The sequence below is a fragment of the Cololabis saira genome, chromosome 19, assembly GCF_033807715.1.
Source record: "Cololabis saira isolate AMF1-May2022 chromosome 19, fColSai1.1, whole genome shotgun sequence".
NCBI classification, from domain to species: domain Eukaryota; kingdom Metazoa; phylum Chordata; class Actinopteri; order Beloniformes; family Belonidae; genus Cololabis; species Cololabis saira.
The window spans coordinates 19,971,255-19,990,714 of record NC_084605.1 but is presented as its reverse complement, the minus strand read 5'-3'; the positions used below and the strand labels follow the sequence as shown (position 1 = coordinate 19,990,714).

The following is a 19,460-nucleotide window of genomic DNA, read 5'->3' as shown; positions in this document are numbered from 1 at the left end:
ACTGATGCATTTACTCACAGCTAAAATAAACAAACAAAAACAAAGCCAGGATCAGCTGGTTCCAGCTGATTCTGATCAGCAGCCGGTCAGCTGATCAGAACGAGCAGAACCCTGCAGACAAGATCCCTGAATCTGTGTGTCTGAGCAGCATCTACCGCCCAACAGAAACCACTACAGGTGACACACACACACACACACACACACACACACACACACACACACACAGCTAGATCAGGGGTCGGCAACCCGCGGCTCTAGAGCCGCGTGCGGCTCTTTAGCGCCGCCCTAGTGGCTCCTGGAGCGTTTTCAAAAATATTTGACCTTTTTTTTTTTTCCTTTTTTTCTTCTCTTTTTTTTCTCCTTTTTTCCCTTTTTCTCTTTTTTCCTTTTTTCTCTTTTTTATTCTCTTCTTTTCCTTTTTTTTTCTTTTTTTCCTTTTTTTTCTTCTTCTTTTTTCCTTTTTTTCTTTTTTCCTTTTTTAATCTCGACATTTCGACTTTTTTCTCGACATTTCGACTTTTTTCTCAAGATTGTACTTCAACGTTAATCTTGACATTTAGACTTTTTTCTCGAAATTTAGACTTTTTTCTCGAAATTTAGACTTTTTTCTCGAAATTTAGACTTTTTTCTCAAAGTGCATAATGAAAAAACAAATTTTCTCCCAGTTATAACTAATATAGAAACATGCAGCATGTGTTGCCTTCATTCTAAGGCTGATACAAGACTTTTCATTTTTTGCGGCTCCAGACATATTTGTCTTTTGTGTTTTTGGTCCAATATGGCTCTTTCAACATTTTGGGTTGCCGACCCCTGTGCTAGATAAATTAAGTTATCTAGGTTAAGTGGGCGTGAAGATCAGGACGAAATTAGAAAATAAATAGTAGAAAACGACTCTTAAACCGTCCAAGCGGACTTCAACTGGTCTGGATGGACGGACTGATGGAGGGATGGATGGATGGAGGGATGGTCACTCACCCCTCTTCCTGGCCCGCTAGAGGGATCTGCGAGAGCTTGGAGAGGTTCTTGGCGTACTCTTCTTCTATCTTTATCCTGAGAGGGAAGTAAAGGTCTGATTAGCAAACAGCTGTGATGAAACTCACATTTCCTCTGTTGAGCAACGTGATGATGTGAATGAACAGCCCCAAAAAAAGGGGATGTACAGTTTTACAGCAGCCGTATGGTTTTCATCGTAACCTTAGAAAGCATGAGAAGGATAAAAGACGACACGTTGTACCTTTCTCGTACGAACTCGGCCATCTCTTTCTGCATCTGCTTGCTCCTCAGCTGTTTCTGCAGCAGGACCTCGAACCCGGTGACGTAGCCGTTGCCCTGGGGATCCTTTCTGTCAGCCTGCAAGACGAACACATGAGAAAGAAAACCCAACTATGATATAATGCTCCTCTAGTTTTGTACCAATGCTCCCCCATCCTGACGCTCTGGCAGCATGACGGCCCGCGGGCCCGGAGGCCCGACCCGGCCGGCAGCACGAGGCAGTCAGCTGCTCCGCGTAGGCATGTGAAGCCAGCGACTCGTGCTGGACCCGGAGTCTGCCAGCTGGCGCACGCCGCGGTCAGGCCGGGTACATGCGCTTTGTTATCCCTGCTGCGCTGAGAGCTGGATCTCATCAAAGCCAGACCTGATCGTCACGTTGCCGTGGAGTCGAGATGACATAAATATGGGGCCGCGTTGACAGACGAGGAGGACCTGGTGGTTTTGATTTGATCTGGTTCCCATGGACTTCGGAGCCGGGGAGACTTTAGTTTCTCTTTAGTGAAAATCAAAGGCCGTATAAGAAGAACTGAACGACATCACTCGTGGGTCTTCTGAAGACCGCTTTTCAGACTCTTTTCAGTCTTTCTACGCAGCTGTTAGTCAGAACTAAAGTGGTAACGAACAGGCGCGGAGCTCTGCTGGACCCTAAAGTTGCTTTTGTCAATGAAAATTAGGACTAAATATCGTCGTCAACGAACCTTGCTAAAATGTGTCTTAATTTTCGTTCGAGAGGCGAGACGAGACGAGACGAAATGTTCTAACAAAGATCCTTAATCTTCATGTTTTCAGTAGTTTCCTCTGGTTTAGTTCTGCTGCTGGGTGACATCACGTCCTCCATCCCAGTCACGGCCCGCGGGAAATGAGATCCAGAAGATGTAGCTGCAGGTTTAGAGGCTGATGCCGTTAACGCAGAGCTCTAGGTTCACGTCAATTAAATACAAAGTTACGTAGAGAAAGGGGCCGATGGCCGGGATCTGCTCTGGGGCTGGGAGAAGAAGAAGATCCATCTTTGGATCCACTTTCCTAGAACGTGGAAAAGAAAACCGAATATGTCTCGAAAAAGAAAAAGATGGGGAGAAATGTGGAAAAATAAATATGTTGTAAACTCAAATTAGAGTCTTCTGTATCTGGAATGAATGTGTTCTTGAATCTATAAGGTAACAATAATATAATAATAAGATAACCTTGTTTGAATTGTAAAATGGGTTTGGCTAAATACAATCTTTGACTAAAACTAGACTAAAATGGTCCTGGACAATTCTGACTAAAATCAGACTTTTAGTCGACTGAAACTAGACTAGACTAAAGACTAGACTAAAACTAAAATTGAAACAGGCTAACAAAAACAACACTACTGAATCCGCCGCCTACAAACCCTACCGGCCTTGGTAGGATTGTACCTGATTTGGAACATAAATCTTCGGCCCGTACTTTCATCAAAAATGTTTAATTTAGTTAAGGAGACCAAAAGTTTATTTGTTTGCTGTAAATATGTTTATTTCTGCTGCAAAGTCAGACTTTTTTAACCCGGAGGTGAATGGAGATCAACTTCCTCTTGGGTGCCGCCCCTAGTGGTCAGCAGACGAACTGCAGTCTGTCGTACTTCCTGGTGGAAAACTTGTTTCTTATTAGAGGCCGATGATATGAAACGCGGGACTGCACTTTAGAGCAGATGTTATTGTTCTGAAGTCGGTTTTGCAGCACCGAGGAGGTGGATCATGTCACGGTTCCCAGAGTTCAGAGGTTCCAGCCCTGACCCGGGAACCCACCTCTGCAGCCCGGCGGAGTAAACTTACCCAGAAGTAGTCACAGTAGCTCCATTCGTCTGGTTTCAGCAGCTGCTGCTCGGGCATGCAGGCCGGCGAGGGGAACGTCACGCAGTTAATCTGCAGCACAGAAACAAAAAAAAACACTGAAACGGAGAGCCGTTTGATGGAGCGGGTCATGGGATGTTTGATGCCACCTTCATAAAGCTCTATTCATGCCTGTCGACTCACGCAGACGCACACAGGTCCCTGCTGATATCCCACATCGCAGTCTGAACACGGTTGCTCTGGCAACAGTCTCATCTCTGCAGTTGTACACCAAACAAAGAAAACATTTCCAAATCCAGCCGACACGCCGCTCATTTTTCTTTCCTTGTGGACAGAGTTTTGTCTACGTTTCGTCTCTCGTCTACGTTCGAGGCTTCGAGTAAATATTAACTTTAATTATCCGGGTGCAGCTAATTGTCGGCAGAAGCTGAAAGCCTCCCTGCTGGGAACCACTCAGGGATCGCGCTCCAGAGGACGGCGTGCGATGCAGAACGTGTCGGTAAGTGCTTCCATGGCCTCTGGCTGAACCTCCACGCTGGTAGCGACGGGGACGAGCAGCTCTCCGCCAGATAAGAGGCACAGCTGTGGGGGGAATCACAGAAACAAGTCCTACTTCTCCGTTCACACGGCCGCTTCTCCTCCACCTGCGTGCCACCTGGACTCCACCCTGATGGGGCGTGACGGAGCACGGAGGCTGAGCGCTGAAGCGTTTTGTTCCACCGCCGTTCCACCTCTGGAGGTAGCAGCAGATGTGTAAACGGGGGGGGGGTGAAATGAGTTGTGAGCTGACGACGTGGAAAGGCGAGGCGAGGGCGCGAGCGGAGCCCCGATCCGGAGGAGCCTCCAGCAGCATCTCCGTCCTGCCCAAACGTCCTGCTCACACCAGATGCAGCGTGGGAAAAAATAAATAAGAGTTCTGGGTTTCTTCGCTGATGCATTTACTGCTTTCTGTGCATGTGACGCACGTGCAGAAGCCTGCCGAACCACCCTTCTAGAAATAACCCCAATGTTCCACATATTGGTCAAATCTTGAATTTCCCTCGGGATTAATAAAGTATCTAAGTATCTATCTAAGTATCTATCTATCTATCTATCTATCTATCTATCTATCTATCTATCTATCTATTTGTCTAAACTACCATCATTTAAAGGAGCATGAGGCAGGATTTATGAAAAGAATTCGTATACATTTTAATTTTTCTAGTAATAATGTCAGATGAAGCGTTCCAAACCCAAAAGAATGAGCCCTCTAGTGTATCTCTCCTTTGCCTTGAACAGGCTGTGTGCTGCAAAATGTGCTGCAATTCGGTCCCGAATTTCCCGCGCTGGGCTGCGGATGTGACGTCACATGACGCTGCATGCACGTTCTCCCCGTTCTCCCGTGCCGGCTTCACTGTTGGCTGCAGTACCCCCAACGACCGTCGTGGCGAATGGTGGCGCTAGAGAGTCTCATTTCTTAAAAGGAGCCTCAAGCTCCTTTAAGCAAACATATGTATGCCAATAGGGTAGGAAAATTTAAGAAAAGTAGCAAAATAGTTTTAAAATAGTCTCATTTGGCACTTTTCCAGTAGAGTAGATACTTTTCTGTAACTACTCTGCCGAGGTTCTAAGCGGCTGAGTCGGCTGTATCTGACGTCATCACAATACAGGCACCGATTGGTCGGGGGGTTGGAGTCAGACGTCTTAGTCAGGATGTGACATCAGCGAAAGAGCGACTCTGACGGCTTTTTGTTCATTTTATTCAACCAGCAATGGCAGCGCAAAAGTCTGTTTCATGATCCAACTCTGAGGTGCAGATGTTCATAAACCTGGTGCTGAGGAGAGAATTAAAAAGGGATCTAGACGGGCGATAAGGAACAACCAGATCCACCAGGAGCTGTCACTTCATAGCTGCTCGCGGCTCCCAGCTGACTTTTCAGCAGTGCCGAGACAAACTAAATAAAATTAAAAAGCCTTGCTGCTTGAAGCTTCTCTCACTCTCATTTTTTAACTTGATATCGAACACAAGTCACAGACCAGCAGCACATACATCATCTCCTCCATGTTCTACATCTTTAGTGTTGTTGTCTTCTTCGTTTAGATCACACAATCAAATACGTCACAGCAGCTTCGCTCTAACCTCCTACTTCTGCTCCCGGTGCTGAATTGTTATGGAAAAGAAACCAGGCCGAGTTGAGTCAAGTAGAGCCGAGTAGGTGCTAGTAGGTACTAGAGGAAAAGTACCAATTGTCTTGAAACAAGGCTTATTCTCAGAGATGTGTGTTTGCAGTGCAGCAGCCAACATTTCACTTCAATTCAGCTTTATTCCCAAGTAAACCTCCTCCAACCAGACCAGACCAGGGAATCGGGACCCCTTGAGCTCGGACTGGACAGGTCTCGCCAGCCCAACGGATCCAGACTCCAGGGGTCGGAATAGTGGCTAATTCTAACCCAGACAGAGCACAGACAGAGCGACCGTGTCCCGCTGGGATTTCACTAAATGTGTCTGTCGTTTTCACGTGAAAAACAACGCAGAGTTTAAATCCGGGGTGAACAAAAGCAGCATCGTCTGCCGTAACCAGCGTGAGGAACCTCTGGAGGCCGACGGCCTGCAGGGAAGACCGACAGGCGCCCCCCAGAAACACCAGTGGCGCCATCGTCCTCCTGTCGGAGCAGAGCGGTGCCGGTGATAACTTTTCCAGAGTCAATATTCAGATCGGACTGGCAGGGAGAGGAATCGGAGGATCTATTTCAGGCTCACGTTGGCTTTTGAAGCTTATAATTTGTTTGAGGGAGAAGCTTCCCGTTTAATCTCTGCAGAGGTCCAGAGGCCGACGGAGAGCAGGGCTTTGACGTGACCTCTGGCAAAGAACACACACGCACACGCGCACACGCACACGCACACACACACACACACACACACACACACACACACACACACACACTTTCAAGGGTTCACTTATTTTGTCTCATTTCTGTATGAGAGTCTTTGCCTCTGTGGCAACATAGCGATGCAAAGCTGCACGAGTGTCTGCAGAGACGTCTGAAACACAAGTGTGTGCATGTGTATCCCATAACTTCACGTGCAGGTGCACACTCTTTTGTGATCAATTTTCTCAACCATTTGGAGAGACATCTGGGGTAAACGTTGGGAGACGGTAAAACAGACGAGAGGCTTCAGTTCACGAACAGAAACTAGAAACTTCAATATTTACACTGTGATATTTAGACATTTACAAAGTTCTTCACTCTGCAGATTAGGGCTGGGGATCGATTCAAATGTCAAGAATCGATTCGATTCAGATTCTTAAGATTCAGAATCGATTATCAGGATTCAATCTGATCCGATTTTTTTTTGGGTTAGTGTTATTAAAAATGTTTTTTGAGCTGTTACCTGAATTATATGATTGAAAAATAACTAATGAAATAATAATTATTATCGTGAAATAACTAAGAAATAAATAACTCAAATAGGCCTTTCAATATCCATTTAAAGTGCAAATAAAGAAAGGAATTGCAACAGCTCATGCAGTAAACAAATCATTTTAGCAGTGTCCCCGGCTTTTAGTGACCCCTATTGGAGCATTTTCTCGAAAGAAAAGTTAATTCAGTTCAGGAGTTTTAAAAACCAGCGCTTTGTTAACGCTACTGCTGCTCTTCAACACCATGGTCATTGTTTGATAGTTTCACACCACGCGCATGTGTGAATTAAATTATGTGACTACTGGGATTAAAGTTCACAGGGCGAAAATGTAATGATGAAAAAAAAAATTGACATGAGATTCGATTTTGAATCAGAAAATTGATTTTTTCAACACATGCCTAATGCAGATAATGAAAAACAGCTACTGGCAGACATGCGTCTGGTGCCCCTCCCACTGGGCGGGCTTTATTTGATGACTCACACAGAAACGACAACAAGATACTATTCAAAACATCCAAAATCTCTTAAAAAAAAAGGCAAAGATCATCTCGGATCAACGTGGTTTCACTGCAAAGGTCACATGCTCTGTTTCTCTGATTGGTTGGATCCCTATCAAACTAGCAGACGACTCCTTTACATCGTAGAGGAACAGAAGTCGGGCGGCTAAAAATACGACCAACGTGGTAAAAGAGTTAAAGGAGAGTCAGCTGAACTTCAGCGTATCAGTAACAATCTTTGTCCCGTTGCTGCAGATCTCCTGTCTGCTGAAGCATCTGCTCGCCGACATCATCGCCCTGGTTGCCAAGGAAGCGACGGAGGCTTGTGTGTTTAAATGCAACGTGACCAAAAACATCAACAACCCCGAGCCAACAAAAGCCGAGACGTAATCCCCGGTGTCCTCCCCGGTTCTCTGGTATCCACCAAACTGGAGGCCAAACATGATGCAGCGGCGCGATAACCCGGGAGGGAACGATCTGGATGCAGGAGACCATGATGTCACCCTGTGTTTCTGTGCACTAGCAACTGAAAACAAGCGTCTGACACTCTTCTCTGGAAAAGGACAGACGGCAAAAACAGAGGAACCAAAAGTGAGCGTGAAGCAGCTGCGTCGTAATCAAAGTGTGGCTTCCACGGTCGAGGAAACGGGACGCGATCCCTCGCCGCTGAGCAGATCTACCACGAGTTCATGCTCGGTCAGAAGTTTGCGGCGGCGGCGGCCGGCGTACTCACCGTCACCGTGGTTTCCTTGCTCTGCTTCCTGGTGGGTGATGTCGACCCCGGGCTCTGCAGGGAGAAGAAGGACGCACCGTTAAAACGTCCGTCCTCCGAGTCGGACATGACTACCCAAACTCCTGTTCTCTGAGCGCGAGTGCCGCTGGCGTCTGAACGGCGTGCTCTGCTGCTGCCAGTGTTTGTGGGAGAGTGTGTGTGTGTGTGTTGCTGTGCAGCGTAGGGAGGATAGTTCTGCAGAGCAAAGCAAAGCATGATTTGCTTTTCTCTCTTTGTGCAGCATTGTGTGTGTGTGTGTGTGTGTGTGTGTGTGTGTGTGTGTGTGTGTGTGTGTGTGTGTGTGTGTGTGTGTGTGTGTGTGTGTGTGTGTCTTTGAGCTGGAATAAACCAGTAGGAAGTGAGTGAGTGTGATAGAGAGAAATGATCATTTTTCAGAGCCCGGCCAAAAACAGTCGCCACCTGGACGTAACTGAGCAAACACATGGATTCAATTCAGCTGGACGCAGGATGTCCAACCCACGCAGAGAGAGCTTCTCCGTCCTTAGATGGACATCAGAGGGTCCTTTCAAGACATCTTTGGTCTCATCTCAGGTTCTCCTACATGACGTCAACTAGGGCTGGGCGATATGGACCAAAAGTCATATCTTGATATTTTCTAGCTAAATGGCGATACTCGATATATATCTCGATATTTTTTCTGTGCCTTAATTGGGGTTTTAATACAAAGCCTCGTGCCAAATGTCACACGGGTACCTTTGTTAACAGAGGTCTGCACAATATCAAAATGTATAAAACAAATGAAATAAAAATAAACTGCCTGCATATATAGAATAAAAATGCTCCTTGAATAAAATAAAACAAATATCCCTTTCCTGCATAACAATTAAATTAAAATACACTGTGCAATTAATACAATGTAGACAGTAACAGGCAGACTTTTCCACTGAGGTTGACAGTTGTGCAAATAACAAAACATTTGTGCAAATCTCAAATAAAACATTCAAGTCAATTTGTCACAAAATAAGCTATATCGAAATCATTAAAAAAAAATATATATAAAAAAAAAATATATATATTTTTTTTAAATCGATATAAACGATATTGTCTCGTACCATATCGTGTTTGAAAATATATCGATATATATTAAAATCTCGATATATCGCCCAGCCCTAACGTCAACACTAAAGTTGCTTTCGTCAACGAAAATTATGACTAAATATCGTCGTCAACGAAACGAGACGCAACGAAAATGTGTCATGTGACGATACCGATAATGAAATATATAATGCAATATCGTAGAGGGATAAAAACGAGACTAAAATGTAGATTACAAAATAAAAACTCTGCTAAAATGTGTCTTCATTTTCATTGACCAAAACGAGATGAAATGTTCTAACAAAGATCCTAAATCTCCATGTTTTAAGTAGTTTCCTCTGGTCTAGTTCTGCTGCTGGTGACGTCACGTCCTCACGGGGAATCAGATCCAGAAGATGCAGCTGCAGGTTAAGAGGCTGATGCCGTTAACGCAGAGCTCTAGGTTCACGTCAATTAAAGAGGAGAGACCATCTTTGGATACACTTTCCTACATAGACGTGGATAAGAAAACCCAATGTGTCGTCCAAAAAGAAAAAGATGGGGAGAAATGCGGAAAAATAAATATGTAAATATGTAAACTGAAATTAGAGTCTTCTGTATCTGGAATGAATGTATTCTTGAGTCTATAAGGTAACAATAATGTAATAATAAGATAAACTTGTTTGAATTGTAAAATGGGTTTGACTAAATACAATCTTTGACTAAAACTAGACCATAATGTCTAAAAATGACTAAATTGGAGAATGAACGTGACTAAAACTACTAAAAACTAAAACTATAGCTTGACCCAGAGACTAGACTAAAACTAAAATTGAAACAGGCTGACAAAAACAACACTAGTGTACACCCATCATCCCTCCACAACAGCTCCACAGTAATTAAAACAATTTTTGTTTTGAAGATTTGTCTCGATAAGTTGAAGTTAAAGTTCTCCAGAGCTGAAAACGCACAAGTCAAGCATCAACATTCAAACTTCCTGTTTGATGCAGACGAGGAAGCAGAAAGACTAAACATTGCAGTTCATCCACTGACCACCAGGGGCTGGATACAAGAGTAAGTTTATCAATGGAGATGGACCTCATTATCAAATTAAACATCCGATTCAGATGTTAAATGTTCTCGTATATCATATCATTATACAACCAAACAAACCAACACGTTTCTTCCAAAACATCATGGAAACAAAAAGAAAACAATGTACAGATAACCAAAAGCTGTTCTTCTCAAGCACTGACATGGTTACTTCAACTGAGGCAGAATCTGACCAATCAGGAGAGCCCTTCATCTTCATCAACCAAACAAAACAACTGATGAAACGTCTTAAACTAAATCCAATTAAAACCTGAAGGAAAGTAGAGAACATCATCTTCCAGTGGGAAATGCAACTAAAACATACATATCTGCATATCGTGGCACTTTTGGACGACATACACCGTTTTAATCCAAATGTAATCCAGGTGTGTCGGAGAGACACATCTTTGTTGGAATCAGCCGTTGCTAATTAACGTCGCGTCAGAAAGCATATAATAGCATTAGAGACGTACCTTCAAGGGAATTTCCCTCGTCTGTTGAAGTCTGGTTTAAGCAACGTTACGTAGCATGAAAAAATGCCTTCATTTTGCCCATAAAATGTAAAAAAGTAAAGCAATTTTTCACCGTGTAATGCGAAAAGAAGCGATGCCGTTATCTCGATTGTGATTGGCTGACAGAGTCATGTGGTGCGTGTTGCAGCCCGCCAAAGATATGTTATTGTGAGCGGCACTTTTTTTTTTTTTTTACTATTGTTTATCACATATCACACTTACTCTCTGGGTAATTGTGTTGCTGTTGTTTTTTATATAATATATGCTCGCTCATGTTAGTTACATGTTGACCAAACCTTTTAGATTTTTTGTCTGACTATGTAATGCTGGATTTTGTCATTTAAAATTGTGATTGAATTAAAGAAAACAAAAACAAAGCAACACCGGTTTGCAGGCATGCTGGGGAAAAAAACTAAATTTCAATGACCGTAACTCTAGATCAATGAAACATTTGGCAATTTAGGATTGCAGAAAATCGACCAAAGAACTAATGGCAAGGTTTGATAGTGAAAGTAAGAACTCAAGTTACTGGAATTCAACTGATGTCTAGCTTTTATTTCCACAAATAGGCGACTAGGAAGTCCAGACCTTGGATTTGTGGGATGTGCTGGAGAGGCCCTCGGCTAGTGGTCCTATTGCACGATCTCAAACAGAAGATCTTGGAGATCTTATGTTGACGTTGCATAAGCTTATTGAAATGATACCGCTTAAAATGCATGCCATGATTGTCTACAGGCTGTCAAACTGATGGGTAAGTGTTTTTTTATTTCTGGACCTAGCACCGTATACAACAAGAGGACATTTCAACACTAATTAAATAAATAAAAAAAGGCATGAAGACAGAAAAGGGAACCTATAATGTGCAGCTTGAAGTCTGCAGGATGACCGGGTGCAGGCTTGAAAGTGTGATGTGGAAAGGGAGGATGAGATCAGATGAATAGGTTGTGGGTGGATCCTAATTTCATCCAAACTTCCTGGCTAATTACGATCAAAAGAGCAGATAGTGCAGTAGGAGGGATTAATCAGCTTTAACCGCCATCAGCCTCTCCATTAATGACGGGAGGGGGACGAAAGAGGCAGTTTGAATGTGCAAAATGTGGAAAAACTGCATCACATTTGATCTCTAATTACCTTTGTGACAATAATATGAGCCGATAAGTCCTGTAAGCACTGAGAGGGCTGGGTTTGAAGTTTTAATCCTACATTAATCTGTTTGTTTCTGACTCTCCAGAAATTTAAGGCCATAGCTAGATGACATAATTACAGAGAATTATCACCCAAAAATGAGGGTCCCTTTAAGCGTGGGAGCATTTTGATGCCTTTTCTGGTTTTATGACCCAGCCTAGAAAACAGCTTTAGCCTAAAGAAAAGAAATAAAAAAAAAATATATATATATACATATACACACATATATATATATATATATATATATATATATATATTTATTTTATTTTCTTTAAAAGAGTCTAAAATTGTAAACCCTTATAGTGCTGATTTAAACCAGAACTTAATAATTTATATTTTTTGTATATTTGCAGAAAAGAGTCTTGATGTCCTGTCAGTCGTACACAAGACAAACAGCTATTTCTGCAGTTGCCATGGTTACGGCATCTTCTGCGTAGAGTGGCTGTGGGGTCGGAGCTGAAGCACAGCAGAGAGGGACAGGGAAGGACCTAAGAGTTTTGGGGTTGTTTTTTTTTTTAGCATTACCAAAAATACCTTTTCATATCAGAAATCACAGCTCTGTCTTGATATAAAACAACATAATTTATTACTTTTAAGGTTATAATTAAGTTGCCATACCCAACTGAAAATGAGTACATCTCAACAACAAAGGTATATTTGTATACATTTGTTATCAAATTAAAAGCAACAGATTACAGCAGAGGAGTAAAACTGGGCAGAGAGGTCACAAGTCTCCATCATCACTAGAAGTATCACAAAGAATAACCTCAGTCATGGAAGCGCCTCTAATTCTACAAAAACACTGCCAAATGTCAAAAACCTTTTAACGCTTTCATGCGGTGGTTTTCAGACACGTCAATAATTCATTTTTCCTTTTTACACGTCTCCGGCAGCGCTGGATGTCATCAATGTGATGTAGTTGATCAATCATTATCCGTTACTGCATTACGTAAGAGCCCCCCCCCGGTCAGAGGCTTTACCTGCGGCTCTGTGCTGCTCCTCCGGACCAGACTGTTGTGTGGATACTCCACAGGATGTAAGGGGCTTCCACTCGAGTGAAATCCGTTCACTGCAGACACAAAAGAGACGGACGAGGATGAATAAATACGGAGAGAAGCGTGATCTTCAATAAGGAAACCCCCTGCAGACGCGTGGGACGGATTCACCTTAAAGGGGACCTATTATGAAAAACACGTTTTCTCTTGCTTTAACATATATAAAGTGGTCTCCCCTCAGCCTGCCAACTCAGAGGAAAGCAACCAAATTCTGCAGTGTCTGTACAGCCGCCCGGATGAGCCATCCAGTGTGATGTGACTTCTATGAGCCGTTCAGATTCTGCTCCCTTTCGTTACGTAATCAAAATGCAATTTGCATCGGTTGGCCTCCGATGCGTGAAACCACGCCCACAGCTAAAGGCTGAAATATGGTTCTGAGTCAAAACGGCCGCGTGTGGTTTGGGTCGACGCAGACCACACGCAGTCACCTGCGCCGTCACTGACGTGCACCTCCCGAAAATTGTAACTACACGTCGAGGCGACGCAGACCACACGCAGACGGAGAGGGCTGTGATTGGTTCACTTGGAGGCAAAGCATTTCCAGTTTCCGGTTTGAAGCAGTAGTGAACTTTCAGGGCTCTTTTCTTCGTTTATATGTGGATTTTTTTTGTTTTCGTATTTTGCACAATAGTTGTCCTTATTTCTTTGATTTACTGTGACTGGAAAAAGTCGGATAAACCATTAAGAAAAAGATCGCTAACTAGCGGCCGCGGGGGGTACTGCACCGCGACGAAATGGAGTGACGGAGAAGTCCGAAGGGTTCATGACGGCGTCACGGCGACGGCGTGTGCTCTGCAGTGGTGTTTATTGTTTATTGTTTAATAAGATCCCCATTAGCTGTCACCCATGGTAACAGCTAGTCTTCCTGGGGTCTACACATAAAATACATATAAATGTAACATATATAAAATTCGTACATTACTACGTGAATAGAGCTAAACTGAATGAGCTTGGACTATACTAAGCACTTCAAAATCCCGACCCACCCACCTCCCACCACACAACCCCATCCTACTCCGTACATGCACAAAACAATGAAAATAATGTACATGCACAAAACATTGAAAATAAAATCAAAATAAAACAATGTCAGATGTTACAAGAACACTGTTCTAAAAATCTTCACTAGGTACAATTAAAGATAACACACAATCAAAGCTTGGTTTAGACTATTGACTAGAACATGTTTAGAAGTCAAGACAGATTAAAATTAAACATGGTATCCATGAGATCAAAACAAAACGAGAATTCTACATGTTATGAAATCAAAACTGTAGTAAAAACCTAACTGACTGCTAATTGTTACGTGTGACACAGAACCTTAATTCAGCCTTAACTCTGGCCGGAACAACAACAACTCCGCCGGCCGGAGCTTCCGCCATTTTTTCGTAGCGGTGTATCGCGTGCTTTAGGCAGCCAATCAGCACAGAGCCTCATTATCACAGCCCCGCCCACTCAGAATCCCTCATAGAGAATGAGGTTAGAGAATGAGATGATAAAGACATGGCTCAGAGGCTGAATTTCTAATTTATTTAGCAAAAAAAATCAAAAGCTTGTTTTTAAGACATTCAAGGCCTGTTTAAAATAGGTATTAGATGCCATAATAGGTCCCCTTTAATGAACTCAGCTCAGTAATGTGACATTAACGGTACTAAAGCTAAGATTAAATGTGTCAGTAGTACGGGATGACCTTCGTACGAGTGGAAATCCCAACCCGGCACAGCTGCTGGAGTAACTGGGCGAGCCCATCGTTTCAGGTCGGCTCACAGGGTGGAGCTGTGCAGGTTTCTAGTTTTCTTTCTTTCCAATTTTCTCAATAAGTTCTCAATCAGATTGAGATTTGAAGTGTGGTGAAAGGAGAAAGGTGTCCAAACCTTTGCATTTACAGTAGAGCTCGTGGCCTCCATTTCCTCCATCATCACCAAACTAAAGTTGGAGCATCACCTCCACCTTACATCCTCTGAGTGTAGCGATTCTGATTCATATGGTAACAAGGGTTTGATGACCAGGTCCAAGATCTGAAGGCCTCTGACAGGTTTGTGCTGCAGAGGTTTGGCTGCAGATCATGAGAGAGGCTACCAGTTACCAGGCGACCAAAAAGGTTTCCAGGAAGTGGTCTGAACATATTAACCAGCCTTTCAAGTTTGTGGTGACAGATGAACGCTGCATCTGTCCACTCATCACTGAAAAAAGCCTCGGGTTTTAGATCTCAGGCAGGTGATCACGTCAAAATAAAAGCTTTCTGTACAAGCAGGGAGCGGCAGGAGACGAGACCGGACCAAAGCGGTCAAATATTCCTTCAAACTGACTTGAAACTGATATTTTAACATGTAAAAAACTCATTTATGCTCTTTTCATTGATGTGAAATGTAAAAAAAACGAATCCTATCATCACAACTGGGCAGACACGTTCATCAGAGTCAATATTAGCTTACATTTAGTTCTTTAGTCTGACCCGTAACGGCTGGAGGTCGCTCCACAACCACAGAAAAGATGATGTCTGTCGCTTGAATACCTTCCTCCGCTGAAAGTGGAAGTCATGACTGAGAGCCGAGGAAATTATTCGTGCCCACAGGGCCGAGACGTGTCGATCACAAGGAGGCCGGCGAACAATAATGAGCCTTCTGCAACTTCAGCCACACAAAAGCTTCGAGGACACAAACCGACCCAGGAAATGTTAAACGGAGTCACGCAGCAACAGATTACTGCTCATCATCTTTTGGACGGAAGTTTGAAGCAATTTTGTTAAGTTATATCAAACCTTCAGATACAGTCTGTGGGCTTAAATCACTTAAAACCAGTTAGCAGGCATATTAGTGGAAACTAGAGAGGTTTGTGTGGTGACAGATTCAAGTTCAGGTCTTGAATAAATCACTCCTCTCCCTGAAGTCTTTGCTTTTATGGGTTGAGACACTTTTTATTGTCATTTACAACAAGACAAATGAATAAATGCAGGCTCCTTCCAGTAAACATCCAAGAAAGCATATCGGCTCTTTCTGTTCGTCTGAATGTGGGATCGATGCCAAAAAAACAGACAGAGGACGTCTCAGTTCTGCAATTGAGGCTGCAGATTAGGTTAGTCACAGGAAGTGTCTGTGTGAGCGGCTGGTTTTGTGCCACTGTGGAATTTTGGGAGAGTTTCCAACCCTAGGGGACTAACACTTAAAGAAGCTGGGGGAGAAAAAAAAGAAAAAGAAAAAGCCTGAGCTGCAGAAATGCAAATGAAATACCTGCTGGCAGGGAGTTCTTGTGTCGGAAGGAGTTCTTAGGGGTCCCTGGAGCGCTGGACGGCCTCTCCCAAGTCGTCTCTGGGAAAGACAGAAAACAGTGATGTTAGGAAATAGCTGGAACCATTTGTGGGCAAGAACAAGAAGAAGATGCAGACAAACTTGGCAGTTGTGATCACCCCCAAAAAAGCTCATTCACACTTCGAGGCCGTATCTGATATAATCTCTTCATGTGGACAGTTTTATTTATTTCATTTATTTATGTGTCTAAAATCTTGTTTCTGGACGTGGGTGTCAGCTGACGTGGAAATCTTGCCAGGCCTGTTTGGATTTTTGTGGATATTTTAGTTTCCCCATTGTTTTGGCCACCGGCCAGAGGGGAGTGGTCCCTTCGCTGAGGCCGTGTCATCTGCTAACCTGATTAGCCGTTTAACACACTGAGCTTCCTCTGGGATATTTTTAAAATAGGCTACTCAGCTAGGCTACATTTATAAAAGTTGCTCCTCTTTTGCCGTCAGCAAATTTTGGGTTTTTTATGCTAGAAAGCGTCCTCAAAGAACTTATAACGGACTTATAACGATGAATATCAAGTAAGTGGCCCATATGCCCCACGTTTCCCTCTCTCTTTCTCCCTATCAAGGCCACTAGGCAACAAAGACTCCAATGCCACTTCATCTATCAACCAATCCATCGCCATGACGAACAAGAAGTGGCCAAGGCCGATCTTTACTGCAGTCCTACTTCTACCTGAAACCCCTCTGTCATGCCTACTTCACACCTCTCATCCACGTCCTGAACCACTGTAACACACCCTTCTGCCACTCCAGACTTCCTCATGACGTATGATTGGTTTAGGTTTGTTGTGATGATTGTTGTGGTTTGAAAGGCTAAAAAGTTTTTGTTTTTTAACAAAAAAACTAAATTGTGATGAGTTTGGATGTGTTGGAAAATGTTTGATTAATGCTCAGTTCTAGTGTCTATTTGGTATTAACTGTAAATCAAGTTAAAAACCAAGTTTAGAGCTTGAATAAACAGCTCCACCCATAAAGACATCTGTGGCAAAAGAACATATCAGCCAATAACTGGGTAAACTTCATCATTATTAGCCCAACCAATGGTTTCCTTGAAACATGTGCAAACTTTCGAGCATCAAAATATGGCAAAAGATGAGCGACTTTATAGATTTAAGTTAGCTGAACAACATATTTGAAAATATCCCAGAGGGGGCGACGTGTGTTGAAGAAAGCTTGCAGATGATCTGGTCTTGCCAGACCCGGTTAGTGCTGTGTGGACCGGTACCAGCATCTGAACACAGAAACGCTGAGTGGATCTGCGCCTGCCAGCGTCCAATAAAGCCTTTTTTTCCTTGCATCAGTGCTGACATCAATTTGCTGCAAATGTGGAAAGAAGAGACCTCGACATTTAAGGTGCTTTTATTAAATTTGTGTTTTTGGCTGGTTGGGCTTCGGAGAAGGGACAGCCGAGCCCATCAGCTCAAATGACTCGCGCAGACGGGATAGTTGGTAGCAGGAGACGGGCCTGTTCTCACGGGCCCCATTTATAACAATTATCCTCCATTTAGATGTCATAAACAAATCAATAAGGATAGAAAATCATACGTCAAAACATCTTCTCAGCTGAAGGAAACTGCTCCGTATGACTTCCTCCCCGAAGGATATCAGTAAAAAAAATTACATTTTTACACAAATTAAATCATGTAACGTGAAATTTAAGGTGTTTCTTGTCCAGTGAAGGAGTTTTACAGATGTAAGCATCTGGAAATGCAAATAATTCATTGTTTTCGGCAGCCGTTTGTTCTTTTTTTTTCAGATCAGTCTCGGCGGCGGCCGGACTCGCAGCTCAAGCTAAACTAATGCCGCCGTAACTCTCATCCGGCGCGTCATGACAGCAGGTCGATCGTCCGGGTGTCTTCAATCATCCTGTGATGTTTTCACGTTTCCACATCTGGACCCAAGCGAACGTCATTTACTCAATTTTACATTCAGGGAACAGCTTATCTTCCCTTTCCATACTTCACGTGGGTCTTAGAAGCTAAACTTCATGATATCAGTTATTGCATCTGATTTTTCTAGGCAGAAAAATATAAAAGTAGTAATTTTTTAAATAATTACTTTCTAAAAAGGTTCTTTAGTCTGTTTGAATAACTCGTTCATAATCTGAAATCTGAATGATGCCATTAAACCGGCGCCACGCCAACGGGCGGGTTTAAGGGGGAATATGTTTAAAATGACCGACAGCAGGTCTGAAAACTAGTTCTACGTTGTTGTCCCCCGGGGGCCAGATTTTGTACGAGCACCATGAAGACTTTTCCGACTATTATTGTCTTCTGGTGAGGTAATCTGACTTTAACTGAACTGAATTAAGTTGAAAAAGACTTGAATTGAATGGAAATCAACTGAATTAAAGTAAACTGAACTGATCTGAGTGAAATGTAACCGAAAAAAAATTATTTTGAAAATTAAAATAACCAAAATGAGCTAAAATGAATAAATAAAAAAAGAAAAGAAACTGAAATGATCTGAATTAACTTGAAGTTGATTAAACTCAAGTAAGGAAGTAAATCGAACTGAAAAGTGATTTGAATCGAATTAGAAAAATGAACTAAATTAACAAGAATTGGATTAAAATCTGTTATTTATTTTCCAATAAGTCATATAATCGTTTATATTTTCATTTAACTTTAGTGAAACTCAGCCAAAGGAAAATAACTTGATTCAAATTTGAATAGAAGAAACTGTTTGATCTCTGAATGAAGTACAAGAGGTCAGCATGTGACCACAGGTTTTGGTCGGTCTTCTGCGCTTCAGCTTGTGGACGGCTACCCTAACGTTTTCCTGCAGGGTATTTTGGTAAATTCACGCGCATCGAAAAGCAGATTGCGAGGCCCCCCTCCCACGCACGCCAGCGCTGGACTCACGCTCCAACGTTGCCGCCCTTTTAAAGCGTCACACGAGATTCATCCCCAACAATACAGATTCTGAGACGTCCCACCGAGACACGTTTACGGCTGAGATGACCTTGCACGTCTGTCCAGCCTCGTGAAGGTCAACGACTCCTGATTACGTCTCATCAGCAGATGCTTCTTATAATTACAGTCCAAAATAGTGACTCAAAGGACACGCCCCCCCGACCCTGGATGAAGTAATGAGTCTGGATTCACTAACTTATCTCCGTATCTGCTGGTCTGTTTGTTGGCGACATACTCCGATTAGAAACGCTCAGAAACTGGAGGAAGTGCGAGTGCTGGGAGTGCGGAGCAGCGGGGGGGACGGGGGGCGGGTGTTTGCACAGCCGCCCACTGGAGAGGCCGGGGACGAGCGGACGAGCGGACGAGCGGAGAGTCTTGGGAGACGGCTGGTGCAGACCGCAGCACCCTGCAGCAGCTCGGGGGAACGGAAAAAAAACTAAAAAAAATTAAATAAATAAATCCCCGAGACAAGGACGCACACAGCCCTCACCCACGCACACGGCCCCGTTGCCATGACGACGCCAAAACACGAGCGAACACACGGGCCGCTGATCCGGCAGAAGTTCAACGTAACGAGGGAAGTCCAGCGGAAAACAGCAGAGAGGCT

The 19,460-nt window shown here is 43.3% G+C and overlaps 1 protein-coding gene across 2 annotated transcripts in view; it reads right to left on the bottom strand.

The window, feature by feature from the left end:
* gas7b (growth arrest-specific 7b) overlaps positions 1-19,460 on the bottom strand; it is a 77,063-nt gene that overhangs the window by 18,531 nt on the left and 39,072 nt on the right. Inside the window, exons 3-8 of one of the 2 annotated variants that reach the window (XM_061708595.1) lie at positions 15,868-15,945; positions 12,563-12,651; positions 7,720-7,773; positions 3,069-3,158; positions 1,235-1,350; positions 976-1,050 (exon numbers count right to left, since the gene is read on the bottom strand). In XM_061708595.1, coding sequence (XP_061564579.1) covers positions 976-1,050; positions 1,235-1,350; positions 3,069-3,158; positions 7,720-7,773; positions 12,563-12,651; positions 15,868-15,945 — 502 coding nt within the window. The remainder of the gene's footprint in view (positions 1-975; positions 1,051-1,234; positions 1,351-3,068; positions 3,159-7,719; positions 7,774-12,562; positions 12,652-15,867; positions 15,946-19,460) is intronic. The other variant, XM_061708596.1, reaches the window with a different exon arrangement.